General features: G+C 46.7%; 1 protein-coding gene across 1 annotated transcript in view; it reads right to left on the reverse strand.

The window, feature by feature from the left end:
• Positions 1–283: 283 nt before the first annotated feature.
• The window catches only part of ALPK2 (alpha kinase 2), a 102863-nt gene continuing 80704 nt past the window's right edge, over positions 284–22442 (reverse strand). The window contains exons 7-13 of the mRNA XM_006087184.3: positions 21826–21953; positions 21686–21721; positions 19423–19697; positions 17920–18008; positions 14674–14891; positions 10527–10575; positions 284–2058 (exon numbers count right to left, since the gene is read on the reverse strand). Of these exons, the coding sequence (XP_006087246.1) occupies positions 1842–2058; positions 10527–10575; positions 14674–14891; positions 17920–18008; positions 19423–19697; positions 21686–21721; positions 21826–21953 (1012 nt within the window). The 3' untranslated portion in view covers positions 284–1841. The remainder of the gene's footprint in view (positions 2059–10526; positions 10576–14673; positions 14892–17919; positions 18009–19422; positions 19698–21685; positions 21722–21825; positions 21954–22442) is intronic.

Below are 22442 nucleotides of genomic sequence, written 5' to 3' on the forward strand. Positions count from 1 at the left end.
CAGTCAGACATCCCCTAAGGGCTTCTGGACTGCCAGAGGGCCCAGGCCAGGCTGAGGGAGCCCCCCCCCCAGTGCACAAATTTCATGCACTGGGCCTCTAGTATATGAATAAAATGCATATTATATATGTATGTGTATCTATAGGGTGGGGCAACAGTAGGCTTGCAGTTGTGAATACACAAAACACAGTTTATTCTTATGTTATTATTTATTAATTATTGTATTATTTTCCATTTGAACAACTACATATATACATACTAATTCTAATCAAAATGTGCCCTGCACCTTTTCACTAGTGTGGAACTTTCTAGAATTCCACTGCTACATACATCTGTAGGACCTTTGGTATGGGGAAAGCAGGCTGCAGGCTGCCTCGTAGAAAAATGAGCATTTTGCAATTCATAGCCGGGGGAAATCACTTCAAAAGAAAGGCTGGAGGTGGCAGATTTCCTGAACATGTGAGATGTGACTAGCTAAAGTGTTTCCTCCTTCGAATCCCTTTTCACAACAAACAAACAAAAATCCCATGTATGTTCTCACTTTATCAAAACCCCATGCCTGCGGAGAAAAGTGTTTCAGAGCGGAAGTCAGGAGTCCTCTGCGAAGCCCACGCCCCAGGAAGGCTGGCTCTCTCACAGGGCGGGTGTCACAGATCAGAGTCGGGAAATAGCTGGTTGCGTCCTCCAGCAGCCCCTCATCTGAAGCTAGGTCTGGCCACTCCCCGCAGCTTCCCAGGCCCCTCCTCCCCGCAGTCTCTAGGTGCGGTCCATGGCCAGCGTGGGGCGTGCTGGAAACACAGCATCTCAGGCCTCCGCCAGCCCTACCAGCTCAGAACCTGCACTGTCCCAAGGTCACAGGTGACTCGCAGGCGCTTCCAACCTGACAAGCATCGATCTCGCTGCTCAGAGCGGCCTCGCCATTCTTCCCGATATGATCAGGGAGTCGTTGAAACCATCTTAAAAAACAGCCGACTATCTGCAAAGGCTACATACTCTGGGATTCCAACTATATAACAGTCTCTCTTTAGGGGGAGGGATGAATAGGAGGAGCCTAGGGAATGATTTTTAGGGCAGTGAAAACATTCTGTATGATACTGTTACAGTCAATATATGTCATTATGTGTCAAAACTCAGAGAGCGTGCAACACAGCGACCCCTAATGTAAACTATGGACTTTGATTCATCAAAAAACACAGATGCAAATGCTCTGTGCTCCAGTAAACGTCTTAGCAAATTACTAAGTTACTAATCCTGGGGGAATGTGGAATTGGGCGCTAATTCTATAGATCGAGTTTCTGCGCTCACATATGCATCTCACACTTTTCGTTTAAATATGAATTTAATGAAACAGAACAATATAACTGGATGTGTGAATAATGCTGGGAAATGGCCTCATGTTTCAAAAAGCCACCTCCAGCCAGAACAGCATATGCGACACGAGTGCGACAACTTGGCCTTATAAAGGCACACACGCTTTCTGTTTAAATAGCAGCTGGGAGTGTCTAGAAATCTCGAGGTCAGGAATGGGAGTGGGGAGGATTTGGGCTGTGGACAGACCCTGCTCAGCACCAAGTCCCGGACAATACACAAATCGACATGAACTCGAGGTTGGTAAAAATGCTACAGGTACGTACAAAGGTGGACCGTCCTTAATAGATTCAGTTTCTGTAAGTCTGGTCACAAACCCGGCTCCAAAATCATGTCAAAGAAGATAGCAGGTGCCGGCTTTAGAAGCAGCTGGGAACAAGGGTGGTCACGGCCCCTCTGCAGGCTCCGTGCTCTCTCCTGGGTGCTTCCAGGTCCACCCAGGCGCCCAGGCTCGGCTTCAGTCCCGACGCGATGCTAGGTCTTCTTGTCTGCTGGGGCCCCGGACGCTGTCTTCTTTGCCGGAGTGGAGTTCGACTGACTTTTGCCCTTCGTGGCGCTTGGCTTCTTCTGTTTCTGGTTGTTGTTCTGAAGCGATTTCAGCCCCAGCATTTTACAATACTTGTTACACTGGTGCAGCGCTTTGAACTGATCGATGAAGGCCATGGAACAATTGCCTTTAAATCCTTTGTACCTGTGAGTTTGGGTGGGAGGAAACATAATTTTTGAAAACTGACACTTCACCAGTTTTAAAAGAGTCTTTAAAGGAGAAACTAATGGTGCATGGAAATATATTTACTCCTACTTTAGGCAAGAATGGCCAAATGGTTGACACAACTGTTGTTGGAGAAAACAAGTCCCGTGGAATTGAGTAAAGGCAACGTGCCATTGGTCAAGGCCTGTGATAAATGCGAGTTGTCTTCTTAAGCTCAAGTGCGTGTCCGTGGGGCCTTCCTGACCCTCTCCACGCCCACATGGCTCTCCAGCCCCTTCCCTGCATGCACTTCTCATCTTCCCTGCACACACTGTGCTCTCTCCCCAGCACTACTTCATGCCCCAAATGCCTGTCCAGGGAAGGTTTTTCAATAAAGGCCTAGGGAACAAATGCATGGATACCAGCCCCAGCCTCAGAGCTACCACCCTTTGGCCCAGGGGTCTCCAGCCACATTTCTCATCTTCTTTTTCTTGGTCTAATTTTGGACTCTCAACCTGGCATCGCATGCAATATTGGACTTCCCTCCCCTCCCTATCTCAGGTGTGTGTTTGTCAGTATCTACAGAATTAAAAGTCTTTTTCCTTTCTCAGTTGGGTTCCCATCTCAGCCTGGCTTCTGTTTGGACCTCCGTCCTCTCACACTCACCGCCATTGTCATTGCCTAGGAAGAAAACAGGGCAGCGTCCTTTGTGTTTCTAGATCAAGTAACCTGGAGTTCCCTTACACCAAGCTCTGGTGTAACACTGAGCAGTGGGATATACACGTTCCTGCCTGTGGCCCACCTGTCACCCTCAGGATCGGAGGAGACCACAGGTGTGAAGTATCGCGACAACTCTCCAGCACGATCCCCACTGAGGACACTCGCCATTTTGTTCTTGTTGGATGGACATAACGGGTTGAATAGTGTTCCCTCCAAAAGGCATGTCCTTCCCAGAACCTCGGAATGTGGCCTTATTTGGAAATAAGAGTCATTGCAGGTGTAATTAAGATGAGGTCATACTGGAGTAGAGTGGGTCCTTAATCCCACACTGCTGGTGGCTACGTAAGAGGAGGAGGAGAGAGAGAGATGCGGGCAGAAGGCCTCCTGACGAAGGAGGCAGCGATTGGAGCGATGCGTCCACAAGCCAAGGACACCTGGGAGTGGCAGCAACATGCGGAAGCCGGGAAAAGGCATGGAGCACAGTCTTCCTCACAACCTCCAGAAGGAGCCAGCCCTGCTCACACGTGGCCGACGCCTCGATTCTGGACTTTTGACCCCCAGAGCGGTCAGGTGATACATTTCCGTTGTTGTAAGCCCCCAGCTTGTGGGCATTTGTTGGGGCAGCCCTAAGAATCTAATGCAATGGAACAAGCAACCTTGCACTTGAGAACTGTTTCGCACATTTCCATTTTTAGAAACATTCACTCTGTGGGATTTGACTAACTGGATCTCTCTGTCCTTAACCTCAACTCAGCATAATTTTCTAGCCCCCCACTTGATGTTAATCTATAAGTCCTCACTCTGGAGGTGGAACAATAAATCTACTCCACTGAGCATCACCCAGTGGGATCTTTTCTTAAATAGCTCTTCTGTTGGACGGGGGAGGGGCTCTTGTTAAAGGCGGGTTTGCATTGGGCAGGCCTGGGGCGGGGTCTGAGCTTCTGCGTGCTTAACGAGGTTGATGCCACTGGGAGCAGTAGGAAGCAGACCACAGTATGAATGACCTCAGACCATCCCCATCTGAACTGGGAACATCTTTATACTGAAATTGGGGCAGAGGTATGTCTTTTCTTCTTGTAATGTGTGTTACACAACATCGTAAAATCGCACTGTAACGTTCACTTGGGGGGAGCTAGAAAGCGATTTCCACAGTCCCCTCCCCCCTGCCCTCACTCGACACAGATTTCTTCAATACAGGCACACCTCGCTTTACTGCGCTTCACGGGTGCTGCGTTTTTTGCAAATTAAGGCAAGACCTTCCACCAGCAGAAAGGTGGTGACTGGCTGGATGGCGGTGGTCTGGCCCTGGGCCCACAGCATCGCCAAGGTAAGCCTGGACTCCCCACGGGCTGAAACTGTGTGAGGCCGATTTCTTGCTTAAAAACCACCCCTCTTTCTTTCCTCTTGTCCTGATAATGGATGAGCCTTTCAGACACAGACAAAAATCACCAGTTGACAGCGTGGCTGGCTTCTCTCTTGGCTTATCACATGCAATTCAGTTTCTAAACACACCTGGAGGGGCGGGGGACAGAGAAAAGCTGCAGGAACTTCCAGCTCTGGTTGTGCTCCAGAAATCAAAGTTCTTGTCTCGCTTCATAAAAGGCTCGTTTAAAGAAAACTAGGTGATGCCAGGAAAACCTAGAGCATCCCCACATTTGCATAACCCTTTGAGACGAAAGCCAGAAGCTATGGATCACCCACGTTTTCATTTGATATCCTTTCTAAAGAAATTTTTAATTTATAGGGAATGGCTACAAGGACATGGAATTGAAATAAACCCCTTGTGCAGTGTGCGTGTGTGTGCATGCGTGTGCACGCATGTGAGGTGTGTGTAAGATAAAGCCTGGGCTTGACTGAACGTGGAAGTTTATTTTAATCTTTCCTCCTCTGCATGGCTTGCAGGACTAGAGCTGGCCACATTGATGCCAGTAGAGCCTGCCTTCTCGAGGCCACTGTCCTCAGCATGCGTCTGCCTTGATATTTGGTCTTTATCTCCTCATGTTTACCCCTCCGTGGGGAACAAGCCATTTGTGGGCGGGCCATCAGGGTTCTCCGAATTTGGTTTCCACTCATCCTTCCGCCTCATCACCTCGTAGTCCTCTCTTCCAAAGGTAGACAGGCGAAATGCTGGCTGGGACCACACTGCAGGGCGTCCTTTGTGGCTCTTCAGACCCGTCCTGTTTTCGTCCAGGGCCTACTGACTGGGAAGAAGGGCACATCTCTTTGTTTTACTTCATCAGCAGCATGAAATGGCCGTTTGGAGGAGCCTAAAGAGGGCAAAAGTGTTGGCTCTGCTGCCCTCTGGTGGTTGAATCTCAGTCTCGCCATCTCTCCAGAAACAGCTGCTGGCTAGGGAGGGGCGTGTGCTGGCAGGACCCACTGTGACTGGTGCAGGTCGCTCCCTGCAGGAGTCGGTTTGCGCTGGTTTGGGTTTGGCTCAGTTAAAATTCCAAATCCCCGGTGACAGAATTAAGCATTTTCCCTTCTCCCTTTCAGCGAGCTTTAAATGGCTGAGCAATTTCAAACCAGAAATCTGTTCAACAGTATCTTGTTGGGTCTGCCTAGAAAATGGATTCTTAGATGGCGAAACAATCCTATTTGTCAAACTTTGCAACTTGACGTGTTGTACTCAACATTGCCGAAAGATCATGGGTACTGAGGTACCGGCGATGTGTATGCAGACATATTCATACTGCTGGCTCCCAGGAGAAATATGACATACTTCTGTTTAAGGATCAGGCTACCAGGTAAAGGTGCATTAAAGTGAATAAGTCGTAACAGTTCCCTATTTTATTTTATGAGATGATAAGTAACTGTTTACCTTCAAAATAGTACCACACCCTCTAACGTCAGAGAACAAGATGGGTGGCATTGATGGGGGTGTCAGCAGCCATGGGGATTGAGACACAGGGGATGTTTTCTTTAAATGACCCAATGGCTCTACTTCCTGCAAAAAGGTCCTGACTGCTACTGGCCAAAAGAGGGCAGGCCCTACATTTAGGAGCATATTTTTATTTTTAAATAACTCAGAATATTTATTATTATTATTATTATTATTATTACTATTATCATTAAAGTAAGTCAGATTTGCCTCCTGATTGCTTCTCCCGCCCATGCCTCGTGATCTTCCTAATGCAGTTAAAAGACCTTATGTCCTGCCGCCTCCACGGAGCACCGCTTCTCAGGACTGCACCCGTCCCCCAGGCAACTCTCCCTTCCGGTGCGGGTGCGCAGAGCACGGGGAGGGTGTTTGCTAAGAATTAAGAGAATGTGCTTCATCCGATGCCATGTCATCCGTCTTCTCTCCTGCTCTCTCCCCCCATCTCCATTGCGTCCCCCCAGACCTCTCTCTCTCTCTCTCTCTGCCTGTCTGTAAGCTGCCTTTGAAGCTGAGCCTTCCCCAAGCCTCTGCGCTCGTTGTTTGAGCTCCACTTGGCAGCTGTGGCTTCCCCTGGAGAGCTTCTTCAATTGAATCTTGCCTCGGAACGTGGAGGATCGGCCCTTTTCCTCAGGCACCTGACCTCCTGCAGGGCCTGCTGCACGGAGTCTGCCCCCTTCTCCTGCACCCCCTGCTCCTCACGTGGGAAGTAAGAAGGTTGGACATGGTGGTTGGTTTCATCCCAGAGCAGAGGGCTTCGGAGGGGCTTCCAAGGAGATCTCCCAGCCACCCCTTTCACTTCCATTGGAGGTTCCCCTTCTATCCGTGTTTTAAACTGGGCTTCTAAGGTATGTTTCTTTGGGGGAAAACTGTGACTTAAAAGGAAAAGTTAAAGGGAACAATAAAGCTCTCAGACTCTTCAGAATGCCCTTCCCTCCCGCTCCTGCTCCTGCCCACGCCTTGGGAGGGAAGGCGGTAACACTTTACAGACAGCATTTCACACTGGGCTCCAGCCATCAGTTCTTAATCTAATGGGTCTTGGGCAGCTGTCCCAGGCCGGACAAGTCACATTATAGCTGAGAACAAAACCAAGGGATTGGATTTCTTTTTAAATCAGGAGAAAAAGATGACCAGGGTTCCCAGAAGCTATTGAGATGCTTTTAAAAGATCATGCTCTTAAGCTGTTTTTTGAAGCTTCTTGGGCAAGTTTCTGCTTTGTTTTGGTAGAGAGTTGTTCTAAATAATAGTATGAAGTTCAACTACTCTGGGGTCAGACTGAGGCATGGCAGGGAATGGAAACCGATGCTGACCAAGTACGCACTGAGCGTCGGGGACAAGATGTGGATCACTGGGGGTCACGGTTCTGTAGATCGGTGGCTGCAAGAACTGCAAGTCACGTGCCCACATCCATGCTGTTGCAAATGGTAAGAGTTCCTTCTTTTTTACAGTGGCATAGTATTCCTTTATGTGGATGTACCACAGTTTTCTAATCCACTCATCTGCTGATTGGCACTTAGGCTGTTTCCAAATCTTAATTATTATACATTGTGCTGCTATGAACATAGGGGTGCATATGTCCTTTCTAATTGGCATTTGTTTTCTTGGGATGTATTTCTAGAAGGGGGATTACTGGGTCAAATGGCAGTTCCATTTTTAATTTTTTGAGGAAACTCCATACTGTTTTCTACAGTGGCTGCACCAGTCTGCATTCCCACCAGCAGTGCATGAGGGTTCCTTTTCTCCTTGCCAGCACTTGTTGTTTGTTGGTTTGTTGATGATAGTCATTCTGACAGGTGTGAGATGGTACCTCATTGTCGTTTTGATTTGCATCTTTTGGATGATTAGTGACTTCATGTCTTCATATGTTTCTTGGCCTTCTGTATGTCCTCTTTTGAAAAGTGTCCATTTAAGTACTTTGCCCATTTTCTGATTGGGTTATCTTCCTTTTGTTAAGTTATATGAGTTCACTGTAAATTTTGGAGATTAAACCCTTATCGAAGATAACATTGGCAAATATGTTCTCCCATGCAGTGGGCTTTCTTGTTGTTTTGTTGATGGTTTCTTTTGCTGTGCAGCAGCTTTTCATTTTGATGTAGTCCCATTTGTTTATTTTCTCCTTAGTTTCCATTGTCCTAGGAGCTGAATCAGTAAAGATATTGCTACAACATATGTCTGATATTTTGCTGCCTATGGATTCTTCTAAGATTTTTATGGTTTCCCATTTTACGTTTAAGTCCTTTATCCATTTTGAGTTTATTTTTGTGTACGGTGTAAGTTAGTGGTCTAGTTTCTTTTTTTGCATGTATCAGTCTAATTTTCCCAACACCATTTACTGAAGAGACTGTCTTGACTCCATTGTATGCTCTTGTCTCCTTTGTCAAATATTAATTGAGCATAATGTCTTGGGTCAATTTCTGGGTTCTCTGTTTTGTTTCATTGGTCTATATGTCTGTTCTTGTGCCAGTACCAGGCAGTTTTGAGAACAGCAGCTTTGTAATATAGCTTGATATTTGATATTGTGATCCCTCCAACTTTGTTCTTCTTTCTCAGGATTGCTGCAGCTGTTCGGGGTCTTTATTTTCCATATGAATTTTTGGAGAGTTTGTTCTAGGTCTTTGAAATATGCCATTGGTATTTTAATGGGGATTGCATTGAATCTATAGATTGCTTTGGGTATATGGACATGTTAATGATGTTGGTCTACTGATCCATGAACACAATATATTCTTCCATTTGTTTATGAATTCCTCTATCTCTTTTTTCAGTGTCCTATAGTTTTCTGAGTACATGTCTTTTACCTCCTTAGTTAAGTTTATTCCTAGGTATCTAATTTTTTTTGTTGCAATGGTAAATGGGATTGGTTTTTTTTTTTGTTTTTTTTTTTAGTTTCTCTTTCTGTGAGTTCATTATTGGTGTATAAAAAAAGCCATAGATTTCTGGGTGTTAACTTTGTATCCTGCTACATTGCTGAATTCATTTATTAAGTCTAGTAGTTTTTTGATGGAGGCTTTAGGGTTTTCTATGTACAATATCATGTCATCTGTGAATAATGACAGTTTCATGTCTTCTTTTCCAATATGGATGCCTTTTATTTCTTCTTCTTGTCTGATTGCTATGGCTAACACTTCTAGTACTATGTCAAACAGAAGTGGTAAAAGTGGGCATTCCTGTCTTGTTCCTGTTCTTAGGGGAAATGGTTTTAGTTTTTGCCCATTGAGTATGATGTTGGCTGTAGGTTTGTCATATAAGGCTTTTAATTATGTTGAGGTATCATCATTGCTGTTTTTATCTCTCTCCCTCTCCCTTCCGCTCTGAAATCAATAAAAATATATTTAAAAATAAAAATTAAAAAAAAAAAACCAAATCAGACCCTCTGTGTGATCAGTGAGAACCTATGGCTCAGACTTACTGATCTGGAGGTTAAAAGAAAGGGTGGTCCCCTGTCCACTTTCCCCCCAAATCCCTCTACTTTTCTTCATCCTTCATTAAGGTTGGAAATTAGTTTATCTGTGAAAGCATTGCTGATGCCCACGAGCTGAAATGCCAGGGAGCTCAAGCGGAAAAGTCGTTACCAGCTCGGGAGAGAAAGCTCTATTCACCATAGGGTGTTATTGTCTATTTCTGATGCTTGGACATCTGGAGCCTCACTGGCCCTGAAGAGACTGCCCCTCCCTGGGGCTGGCCAATTCCTAGAGAGAGTAAATGACTGGCCTTCTAGAATGCCTTTCATATGCAAACTAACCAATCCGATTCCACCTCCTCCTCTATTGGGGTTTCACAGGCAGGGCCACTGTCTCCCCAGGGCAGGTACCAGACAACTAGGGACAGCCCCACACGCCAGAGCTCACTGAGAATGTTCAAACTAGACAACTGTAAGCCGCTCCTCGATTCCTCCCCACAGAAACCACAATAAGAGGTCTTGCCCACATTTTCCCCCGACTCCTGCCCCTTGACTGAGGCTGGTGCTTCGCTTCTGTGCCCCCCCACCCCCCGCCCCGGTGGCATGGCCTGCCCCCTTCTCTGGGGACCTATGAGTAATGGAGCTGTGAGTAATAACTGCCTTTTCAATGGCAGTCGTCTCCTGATCATACCTGAACAGTAATAACACTTACATTTTAAAACAGAAGCCATCCCTTCTGAAAGTCGTTTGCCCTCTACGTCCTCCTCCTTACAAAGGGTCTTAGTTCCTGGGAACATCAGCAGTGGCCCAGGCGACAGCAGCTCCAACCCAGAACTCTTTTTTCACCAAGAACCACAAAGAGTCTGCCTTCTCGGTCATGGTCAAGGCAGCGAGCAGGCACAGTTTGCCAGAGATACCCCAGAGAACAGTGGCAGTGCCATCTGGGCACACTCCATGCAAGCAAAGGAAACCAAAAACATCGCCAGCAAGCCAGGCAACCAGTCACAGCCCTTCCAGAGCCATTTGCTCCTGTCACCATCACCAGGGGGCTGCCTGAAGGGCACTTGGGGGGAAATACATAAAAATATGCAAAACGAATACTGCACGTGGTAGAATGCAGTATGTATATATTTCTACTTATGCTTCGAATAGTGAAGATAGTAAATGTAGGAAATGGGACATCGTAGTTAAAAGGAATCCCAGGACTGCTGGCATTGCCCCCCGGCATTCCTTTGCAGAGTTCTCATTTCTTTCAAAGTTAGGACCCAGCTGTGTTTCCCTGGGAGGACAAAGTCCATTCATGTTTTATGTAAGTGAAGAAATGAATTGAATTCGTCCCAAGAACATCTGTCACCACAGTCAGGACAAGAAATCTGCTTTGCCCACCTCGGTGGAACAGTGCGCAGGAGGTGTTTGGAAGCCCAGAGTTTGGGATGGATAAGATGCACTCGATTTTTTTTTTCTACTCACCCTTTAGCCAATGTTGCTATGCCAACGTCGGTTAACTTCATTCCTACACCTACAGGAAGGGCGAGCAAAGACAGAATTGGTATTACCCGGGCTGCTCTGAAAGGACAGGGAGGTAGTGACTGCCCTTTCCTGCATAAACACACACCGCCCCGGTCCCATCAGCAGGGGCCTCTCAGACATGCATCCATCTGTGTGGGACCGTGACCGGAAGGCAGGCCTCTGACGCAGCAGTTTCGGGGAGCCTGGCTCTCTAGGGCAGTGGCTAGGGGCACCTGTTCCAGCTCAGTGGACCTCTGCTTCAATCTCACCACTGCAGCCTAGTGACAAGCCTCTGATGGCAGCGCTACCCCTCCAGTGTGGCCCGACCAATCTGACCCCAGCCTGGTCCTGTGTGAGCCAGGCTGGGATGGTGTCTCCTGCTCACGGAGGGGCCTGACAGCACAGATGCCGGCCTGGGCTGTGGACAAAGGAACCCTGCATCCTGCCAAAGCCAACCCTGAGGTTCGAGCCGATGGCAAACTTGTCAGCCCTGCCTTTCTGCAGGGCAGCGGTGAGCTGACTTCGACACGGCACTTGGGGTGAGTCAGTGAGTGTTTTAAAAGCCCCTTTCACAGTTGGCAATGAATCCATCTTGTTCTTTGAAAGCTGCTAACAACTAGAACGTATGTATAAATACTTCACATAGCTTTTATTACAGGGTCTATTCTTTAAAAAAAAAAAGACACCAAAACTGCAGAAGCCCTTTTCAGACGCCTATTTTTGTGGAACGTTGTAGTGAAAAACCACAGCTCTGAGTTGCACAGAGTCCAATTTTAAAAGCCATGTGGCCCTGGAAGGTAGCTCAGTTGATTGCAGCATTGTCCTGATAGGCCAAGGTTGCAGGTTCGATCCCCAGTCAGGGCACATACAAGAAACAACCAGTGAGAGCATAAAGAAGTGGAATGACAAATTAACGTTTCTCTCTCTCTCTCTCTCCCTCTCCCTCTCCCTCTCCCTCTCCCTCTCCCTCTCCCTCTCTCTCTAAAATTCAATAAATAAAAAAATTTTTAAAGTCATTTGGCAGAAGGTCCTTGAATTTAAGAATTGCCTTTTCTTGCTTCTCACAGTTACTGTCACTTACAGTTTAGAAAACTATAATATGATTTTGGAAATCTCTCTCTCTCTCGTTTTAATATTTTGCCTGCAATTCGATCAAGGTTAGAAGGTCTCTGCAGGGTAATTTAATTCTAGCGTGCAGCTCTTAAACTGTGTTGGGGATAAGAGTCATCTGCAGTTTGTCTCTGACGGAAGGAAAGGAGTCAGCAGCAATGCGAGTTCGTCCTCCTGAAGTTGAGTTCTTGGGCCTTGGGGGTGGCAGCTTCGTAGGGGCCCTAGGGGCCTCCCACTGCGCATATCCTGGGGCCAGATCCCAGGCTCTGCATTCATGCCTCAAACCTGCAGGACCCGCCTCAATCCCATCAACAAGCAAATGCAAACTGGGAGGGGTTAGCTTTTAGGAGTCTCAGAAGGTAATGGTTGAGTTTGGGTTTGTTTGTTTATTTTGTGCTAATTCCAGTGCCTCGGTACATTTATAAAATATGGATATTGTTTAGAGAATGGGCTATCTTGTACCATAAAGATGATAGCAATAAAAAAATAAAAACTGTTCCTAGCAGCAGCAGAGGGTAAATAAACGCCGTAGAAACGCCACATTAAACCGCACACCTCATTTACCGGGAGAGGTAATATCCACTAGAGCTGTCTACTGGCGCCTGGAAACGAAACAAGCTGTGCATGAAGCTCCAGGGTGTTGCTCTTCAGTAGAAGAACTGTATCTACTGCGAAATGAACTCTGAAGGAGAAGAGAAGGGGGGCATCAATGATGGCACAGCAGCGTCTAATTAGGATAGATGGCTGTCTGCTGAGACCGCATCTGTGAGTGTGTGGCCGGGAAGTCTCTGAAAGGCAGTGGAGATGGCTGCCTTCAATCTGCAGATCAGCCCCATCTGCAAGACGGTAATGTACTTCCCAGCTGACCTTTGAGGAGTCCCTCACGGGAGCCTTTGACACTTAGAAATCTCTTGCAAATTTGTGAGTTAGCGCAAAGAACTTGGGGTTTGGAGTCAGAAATTATGAGTTCAAGTCTTGGACCCCTCTGGTTATTAGCTGAGTGACAGCAGGCAATTAAATCACTGCCTCTGGGCCTCTGTTTTCTCATCTGTAAAATGGGGATCACACGATCTTCTTTGCAGACTTATTTCAAAGATTAAACAAAAATAATAGAGAATGAGCGCATACGAAAACTAGTGACATCCAAGGAAGGTCTGTAGTCTGTTAATCAGGTTGTGCCAATGTCAATCTCCTGGTTTCGATATGCACCACAGTCATGTACGGTGTTCGCATTGGGCAAAGCTGGATGAAGGGTACATGGGGACCTCTCTGGACATTTTTGCAATTTCTTGTGTCTATGGTTATTCCCCCAAAAAATTTTTAAAAAGAAGGAAACACTCGCTTCACTAAATGTTTTGCTCTCATTTAATCTTCACGGCAGCCCCATGTGAAAAGGACTGAGGCACAGAGAGGTGAGCAGTTTGCCCAAGGCCGACAGCCAGCAAGTGGAGGAGCAGGGGCAGGACCCAGGGGCAGCCTTGCTTTCCACCACCAGGCTGGTGCTAGACCTCAGGATCCTGTGTAGAACCGTGTCTGACATCGAGTAGGCATGCAATTATAGTTGGGATTTTTCTTAGCACGATTATTGGGAAAGCAAAAAAGGAATAGGAAACCCCTGTGGCAGGGCTGTCGGTGCCCACCCACTGCCCTCACACTAACCGCTTCCACGCACTGGCCCCACCTCCGGTGCCACCACCAGCATTGCTTTGCCTGAGAATTTTCTCTGATCACAAGACCCTGCTTTGCTCAGCTTGGCTTGCCCATGTGTGGGTGCAGCCTTCCGCTGGTAACTACAGGGGTCACTCCCTGGGTGCGATGATTCTGACATGTGTGTTCTGCACAGGCTCCCAGAGTTCCCCTGGGAGGCGTGAGCTTCAGGTGATCACCGTGGTAACTGTTTGCCTTCCCTTTCCCTGTCACACTTCACTTTCCTACCCGTGTATACCGGGATCCCCTCCTGATAATTGCAGTAAAGGTTCAATCCTCATCCAACTCCTATGGGGTAAATTCTAAGCCCTTGGCATGTCCTGCCTGGTACTTTGGGCCGTGTGGTATCACTTGACCTCCGGAGAGGCTAGCGACTAAGGTCAATTTCATGGGCAGTCAGCCATGCCTACTCGATGGACCCCCAATAAAACCTCTGAGCACCAAGGCTCATGTGAACGTCCCTGGTTGGCAGCTCTCATGCGTGTTGCCATGCACCATGGCTGGAGAAGCGAGCTCCGGCACATGGCTCCGCCAGGATAGAACAGCTGGGAGCTGCTGCCTGCCGGCCCTGGGCTCTGCCCATGCACCTCTTCCCTTTGCTGATCCGAGTCTGTGTCCTTTGGCTGTAATAAACCGTAACCATGAGTATAACGGCTTTTCTGAGTTCTGTGGGTCCTTCCAGCAAATTAATGAATCTGACGGTGGTCTCGGGGACCCCCGAACTGCCACTTGTCTCAGGGCTGCTTCTGTGGGAAGACGAAGTATGACATCCCCACTTCATACCACAAATGCCTTCCCAAAAATGTGTGTAGAAATGGAAGACATGCTGTAGCTTCATCAGGGGAGCTTGAAACCTAAAGCAACTATGAGAGACCCTTTCACCTAGTAAGAATGAATGATTACATCTGAATTTAACTTTTGGCACATCCGGATTTGCACATATACTTCTGAACCTGTGCCTGTTGAGGATAGAACAATAAAGGCTGGAGAAGCGAGCACCGGCACATGGCTCCACCAGGATAGGACAGCTGGGAGCTGCTGCCAATCGTTGGTTGCCTGTTGCAATGGGGAGGCATTATCGGCATGAATTATTAAAATGCGCTGTCGGACTCCATTTGCCTGGTCGCTTCAGGCTCCTTTGTCCCACCTTGTTTCTGAGGAGACGTTAGTAACACCTTCTGCTGCTGGAGGGGTTAAAAGGCACCCAGCACACCTGTCCTCCTTCCCTCCCCATCCCCAGCAGCACCCAGGCCCACCGCACCCCCGGGCCCGGATCATGCTGCTTCCTCACCCTGCATGTCAGTGACCAGGAGGCAGCCACTCGTTTTCTGGTACACCCAGTGCTGGAAGGTGCAGCACTTCTGACCCGCCTCGGAGTCTCTCCTCAAGAAGTTGATTTCCTTCCCATCCCTGATGGAATACTTCACAAATTCTCCAATCAGCTCCTCCTCCACTGTTGCATATGGGATGTTGTTCTCAGGCCGATGGATGAGAAAAATAGGAATGATCCTGGAAAGGATGAGAACATGGGCACACAGAGTAAATGCCTGGGTTCCACGAGATTTAGATTAACTACCCCCCCCCCACACACACACACACCAATGATTATTCAATGAGTAAAAAGGGTGAGTTTCTGTTTGTTATTTGTCCCTAGAGTTGGTCAGAAACTCCTCCTGGGATGGAGTTTAATTACTCAGGTAGAAATGAATGTCTCACTATAGTCATATCTCAATGGCCCCATTGATCATATGACTAGAATCCATCCATCCATCCATCCATCATATATCCAGTTTTCCATCCTTCCTCTGACCTTCCTTCCTCCCTCCCTCTCTCCCTCCTTTCCTTCCTTCCTTCCTTCCTTCCTTCCTTCCTTCCTTCCTTCCTTCCTTCCTTCCTCCCTTCCTCCCTCCCTCCCTCCCTCCCTCCCTCCCTTCCTTCCTTCCTTCCTTCCTTCCTTCCTTCCTTCCTTCCGTCCTTCCAGTCCACAAATCAACAAATACTCATTCAGTGGCTTCTAGGTGTCAGACACTCCCAGACTCTATTCCAGAAAATAGCGGCAAAGAAAACAGGCTCTGCTCTCATGGATCTTACATTTAAATGGAGGAGACAGTAAGTAAATGCATGTTGCTATGTGCTAGGAGAAAAAACAAAGCAGTGGAGGTGAGCTAGGAGATCCAGGGGTGGGGGAGGAGCTACTATTTTATTTAAGGAGGTCAGAGAAGGCCTTGCTAATAAAGGACATGTGAGCAGAGATCTGCAGGAAGTGGGGGTGGAGGGGCATGAGGATATCCATGGAAAGAACCTTCCAGGTAGAAGGAACAACAAATGGAAAAGGCTCTGGGGTGGGAGCATTCCTGATGTGTTCAAAGAATAGTGAGGAGCCAGTGTGGCTGCAGTGCAGTGAACAGGGAGGGAGGCTGTGGTAGATGAGTGAGGACCCCTTGGGGGGTCTGGTTGGCCATTTGAAAAACTCTGCTCTTTGTACCATTGAAGAGTTTTGGGCAGAGGAGTGACATGATCCTATGTTACAGGGATCACTCTGCCACTCTGTGTGAAATGGACTTTGTAAGGACAAGGGCAGAAACAGGGAGACCAGAGAGGAGGCTGTGCAGGAGTGATGACAGCTGGGATTGGAAAGAGATCAGATCCTGAATTCATCTTCCAGCACTAGTCCTTCTACTGTCACTCCATCCTGGATGATTATTTCATACCAGCTCCTCTCACCTCTAACCGCCTACACCTTCCCCCCCGCCCCCGCCCCCAATCTCACTCTCAGCTGATGGCCTCTTACTTCCTGTTCCATTGTGAAACCTCAATCAATAAGAACAGAACATCTGAAGTTGCCACCCCACATATTCCCATTTCCCAAGGTCTGCGCCCATATCCTCTGTTGCCCCGCCCCTCTTATGCATGAGCCCTCTTGCTCCTGCGTGAAGCATCTCTCCCTCTGGTGCCTAGATCCCAACCTCTCTCAAATGCTCAAGGATATTGTTCGACAGCATCACTCTCAATGGCATAGCAACATGCTGCAGAATCTCTACAGAGCATGTAGGCCCCACGGTCTACAACTACTGACTCAGAGCTTACATCAAAGCTCAAATCCATTTTGGATGCACTGTCTCCAGTCCCTCCCCTTCCATGTCTCTTGAACCCACTCAAAGAGGCTTTCCCACTGAAGAAGCTTCAGTCACGGGCCCCAGGAGCACCATGTTGCTGAGTCTAATGGTCACTTACTTGCCCTCATCTTACTTGCTCTCAGTGGCAGTTGACTCACTTCTTTTTGAAACACCTTCCCATGCCTTCCAGAAACTCACTTCATCTTGGTTTCCTCCTGCTTCCCCAGCTACTTCTTGTCTGTCTCCTTTGCCGGTTCCTCATTTCTTCCTAACCTTGAAATTCCAGCACGCCCCAACATAACTCTCCTCTCTTACCCATTACTTACTGCAGAAGAAACTATGTGGACAGTGGGGTTGACAAGCCATTGCCTATGGGCCAAATCCAGTCCACAAGCTAAGAATGAGTTTTACAGATGAACATTCCCCATCAATTTGGTCATAGGAAACACTAACTCTGAACCCCAATTAAGCAAAATTTTACTTAAAAAGAGAATTCCATTCTTCTCACTAGTAAACCTAAATATCAAAAATTATATTTAATTGTTATTATATTTTAAAATTCATCAACAAGGATTTGTTACATAAGTATCTACATAATATCCTATCTGCCCCTTTACAGGAAAAGTTTGCTAATCCCTGGTCTCAAGTTTTATCTTCTGTTTGTTAGTTACTATCCTCTTACTCTTGATTTACTCTCTCTGCCCCAAAGCCAAGAACATGTTTTCGTTTCCCCATCCTAAACAACCGTCGCCACTTTCCTTTGTAGGGACTTTGCCCTCCATATACTATCACCATTCACATGTTCACAAATTCTCCCATGGTAAGGAAGGAAAGGGGGCTTGGATACTGAAACGTCCCAATCCATCTTCAGAGCAGTGGATACCAAAATTTGCTTGGGTGAATAAATAGTCAGTCGGTGAGTGGATAAAAGCAATCTGTTTAATTTATCTCTGTAGGATTCCAGGAAGTGGGTATTATGTTCCTATAATCCTGATCACCCAATTCACTCTTTCTGGACCCAGCACCATATTTTATTTTCTTCATGGGACTAGTCATTTTGTAATATTCTTATGGTCTCTTATATTTGTTTATTGTTTAGACAATATAATATTCATGAGAGTACATATCCTTTCTTTTCTACTTAACATGATAGATACATGTATTGCATTCATTCATCTCTCCATCCATCCATCCACACATACATATATTTAAAGAATATTTATCAAGTATCTTTCTGGAAGCCTCTGGTGACCCAATGAAGAACAGGATCACAGCCATGGGTGCCCTCACAGCTTACAGATAGTGACCAATTGAAATGCTTGTCCTCCTGGTCTTTCTCATCCTCTTGTCCCTTCAGGTCCGCCCCGCCCCCCAAGTCCCCAACAAGTCAGAGGTGGAAATTCAAGAGAGGAAACACTTACTCTGGCACTTCTCCAAAGCCTTCCAGAGGCTGTGCTTCCGCAGCGTAGATCTTGGCATAGTGTCTGGCAGTATTTTGGACATAGCATTCCTATATCACCCAAACACATGGAAAATCCAAGCGATTAGAGGAAATTCAGACAGTTGCTTGGTAAAGCTAATCAGATTTCCTAACGTAGTCAGGCCAATGGATTCCCAAACCCACCCCCTGGTTGGGGGCACAGAAGCAACAATGATTGCAACCTAGAGCTGGCAGAGGAGCTCTGAGACCTGAAGGAATGATCCAGGTCAAGTGGACTCTGGGGCCAGGTGTCCCTGAGTTATAAAATTTATAAGCTGCAAGGCTGAAGTCCATCCTTGAACTAAGAGGACTGGCCCCTTGGAAGGATATCAGATAAACCTTGGGGCTTGCTGGTTGGTTTCTCATGAGCTCCCCCACCTGAGGTTCTTCTTCAAAGGTATAATTGGAGTTGTAAAAAGTGAACACCTTGACAAGATTGTTGGCATAGGAAAAGCATATTGGGTTCTGCTTTCCACTCCGTAAGGCATTTCTGAGTGGGAGTCTGGGTGCTGGGGCATTTTCCTTGACTGGGTGAGATGATCGCTAACTTGGAAGGAATGCTCAGTGAAAGAAAAGAAGAAAGAAGTGTGGGTTTGGAGAATTAAATACTATTAGCAAAATCCTATCCCCACAGAAGGGGGGCTGCCCTTCGTGAGCACCAAGCCCCACATGACAGAGCCACATCTGAGAGAATCATGGATGGTTAGTGCTTGACAGCACCCAAAACATTGATCTAAGTCTAATCTAATCATTTTGAAGGTTAAACTTTTTAAAGGGCTTCTAGTTTGTAGATGTGCTAGACCCAGCACTACCAGAGGCTTGGCCAGTGCTAGTGTCAAGAGTGAAATACATGGACCAAAATGGGAGGGGGAGGCAAGGAGAGAAACTAACAGGAGCTCTGTGACTCTCAAGCATAGAGAGGAGGAGACTCAGCTAGAGACTCGGGTCGCTCTCCCTTCATAGCTTATCGGCTGACATTAAACCAAACTTAGGAAGGCAGGAAACAGGACAACCGACTTTGCCCTATCCTTCTAAATATATCCCACCTCCATCTAAAACAAAACATTAGGAACAACTCCTAATTTTAGCTGTCTTTGGGGATCCTGGTGTCCAGTATAGCATAGGACCCCCATTTCCATATCATCTTGTGTCCAAGTAGATTCAAGTCCTTAAGGAACTCATGGGGCTTCCCAGGAAATGACCTCAGCCCAGGTCAGAACTGGGGAGGTGCCTCCAAACATAGGCTGAGTCCCATCTGGCACGAGGCCAAGAAATACTCCTGGAATGAGACATGATTCCCAGCAGTCAGCCTTGATCCAGCAGTTCCCTGACACCACAGCCCAAGGGAGCAAAACACCCTCTTGGAGGCTCCCATCAATTCTGAGTCTGATTATTAGGGGTCCCTCTCACACCTAAGTGACACCATTAGGGCAGGTGGACCCACCTGGGCAGCGAGGTTGTAGTTCCTCTGGACGAGCTCATCGTTGTTTTTGGTCCCATAGGCAACGGCATTGTGCACCTTGAGCACGCAGGCGTGGCCGGGCTGGAAGACGGGCATGAGGCCCTGCATCACTTTGCTGCGGAAGGCTTTTCGGTGGACACCTTCTCCGAAGTGCAGCTCCTCTGTGGCGATCTGACCTCGCAGGCGGTCCCCAAAGTAGCTGTCCTGGAGGAAGTCTTCTCTGAAGATAAGTTGGCTGAATTCAATCTCTTCGCATCCTAAAACGTAGCTCAAATTTAGTCATCCACTACATCCTCCTCAATGCCCATCTCCCCATCTCAGCTTTGAGCTATGCCTCTGTTGGGAGTTAAGTGCGGTTCCCCTTCTAGGTTCTATTGGTCACACTTGTCATTGTCCCTATGTGGTGTACAAGACGACGCTCCATCCAATTGAGCTACACAGGCCAGGACATCCCAGCTTAGTTTTCTTAGTTTATTAATTAGTTTATTGCTCTAATTAATAAACTTGTAAAATGTTATTTGTTCTTTCTATAGAGAATTAAATTAGTGACATGTTTATTGAGAGATATCCCTCCAAATAAAAATAATGTGACAGTCATTCAAAGTGTCTTCATCAGAAAGTGCAAGGAGAGGGAGAGGACAAGTATGGCTCACAGCCCGATGAGTCACTGAAACTGGAACCGACAGTCTCAGGGAGAAGCTGGTGAAGGTGATGTCATTGGGGTCTAGACCAAAACCTGTGGTTGGAATCAAAGGGCTACAACAGGTGTGCTATTTCCACCAGGTGGCCAGCAGCTCATCCCCACTGGGGTCCATTCCTGGCTGGTACAGACCTTGAGAAATGAGTTTCTGCAAACCTATAATATTGAGATCATAGCAAGTATCTAGTGTGTAACAGCCAACCAATGTTGAGAAGCTGATGAAACAGCTTTCTTCTAAAGGTCATTCTATTTTCCAAAAGGTCAGAAGGAAGGGCATTCTCTTGTGAATTTTGACTCTTGGAGAGATAGGAACCGAAGCAGGGGAAGAATTTAAAATTATACCACAAGTACAGTACATAGTAAAGACGGGTAGTTAGCATTTGAGGGGGTTTTTGAAGAGTTTGTATCTAAGTTTGCTGTTTTGGATAAATATCACAATATTTTCTAGAGCATTTTGAAGTCAAGATCCCAGCTCCTTGCCTTTTACGTACTGAATATCACTGTATCTTGATTGTCTTTACTGTCTTGCTTTCACAAAGATTTCAGGTATTTGCTTTACAAATCAGCACATGAGGCGAATCTTTAAGATGTAAAATCAATTGAATGATCAGAGTTTCATTCCTATTTCTCCTAAGTGTGACCAAGGGTCCTACATTGTGCCAAGAGCCGTGTAACATGGGGTGAGGGGGACTGAGAGGTGTGCTCAACCTGCTCCCTGAGAGCTGACTATGGGCTCCACGTTCTCGTGATGTCACACTGTTAGTTCAAAATTGGCCATGGTGAGAGTATTTACACCACAGAAATTGGAAAACTATATATTTTAGGTTCCCCTGCCCCCGCTCCCGACAAGCCATGTTGTTAACAATTTACCAGCACACTACTGGGTGGGGGTGGGCACATGTGTGGGAATGGGTAATATTCCCTAAAAGGAATTAGGGAAAATTACAACAAGCATGGACTCCACCAAACTGTACTCAGTGGGTAGCCCAGGGGCAGTGTGAGTGTTCAGGAGAGCTGCTGGGCTGTGGCTACACCAGGTGTGCACAAGTGCCAAAGGAGAGCCCGACCACCCATCTTTCATTCTCATTATGATGCAAATGAATGGAGTTTTCTCCTAGACACCTGGCTCCCTTTGGGAATCTGCTCAGCTAGTCAAAGTGAAACTAAATTAAAGCAACAAAACGTGTCACCTAGTGCCAGAGGCTGAACAACCCCGTGCAGATGGCTGACCTCTAGTCTGATGCTTAAGGGAAAAGTCTAACCCCAAACTCCCCCTCCACATGTTCCCAGCAACCACCCCCTACAATCTGATCTCTTGTCATAAATGATACACTTCTGGATATTTGTAACCCAGAGAACTTATCATTGGCCTTACACCAGGTTGAAATGGCTCATGAATCTTCATTCATTTTCTCAGTCTTTCCTGAGTTCTCTGTTGCGTGGTTAGAAGGGTCCATAGGAATATGCCTCTACCATTGACTCCAGGAGCTACTTCATGCTTTATGGTAGGCCCGCTACCCTGACATCCCACTCAGATCAGCTTACCTGTAATGTTCTGGTGACTGGAAAGTTGTTTGAGAACTGGAAGAAGATACAGAACAGAATGCCTTCAGTACAAATGAACACTCTTAACTGGTAGATGCTAGCGGTTCTCATTTATTTGGACCTGAAAAGCTGAGGTTTACCTTCAGTGGTGAGGTTAAATTCAGCTGTCACTTTTCCATAACTGTTCTTGATGCAGCAGTAATAGAGGCCCTGGTCCTTCTGACTGGCTTGGACGATGGTCAAGGACACAATGGAGTTGTCTCCTGCACTGAAGTGGGGCACATTAACATTGGCACCTGTCATCACTCTGAGGCTGTATTTTCTGATACACTTAATGCAATAGGAACTAATGTTTCTCAGGCCTAATGTTTTCAGCCTATGAGCTGGCTGAAGGACAAGATCGTGATATGCCATTTAAATCATTTATTCACCTGTAGGGGATGATCAGTACAACTTTGGTTTAACACTCTCACTCCCATATGCAATATTAATGCATAGAAACATATGGGAGGGTGAACTGTTATTAATAATGCAAAGAACTAGAATTCTGAATTCTGAGAGCTCATCAGAACTTCAGATCAGAATTCACCTCAGTTATGTTACTAATCCATATGACTTGTGCTCGAAGGAAACCTGAAAACTTTAAACCCAAATATAAACCCCGATACAATAAGGGAGAAGAAAAACTCGTGAAGATGGTGAGGAGGAAGATAATAGCTAATGTGTATTGGGCACTTGGTATGTACCAGGTATTGGG

This window comes from Myotis lucifugus, unplaced genomic scaffold (genome assembly GCF_000147115.1).
Source record: "Myotis lucifugus unplaced genomic scaffold, Myoluc2.0 scaffold_36, whole genome shotgun sequence".
In the NCBI taxonomy this organism is placed as follows: Eukaryota; Metazoa; Chordata; class Mammalia; order Chiroptera; family Vespertilionidae; genus Myotis; species Myotis lucifugus.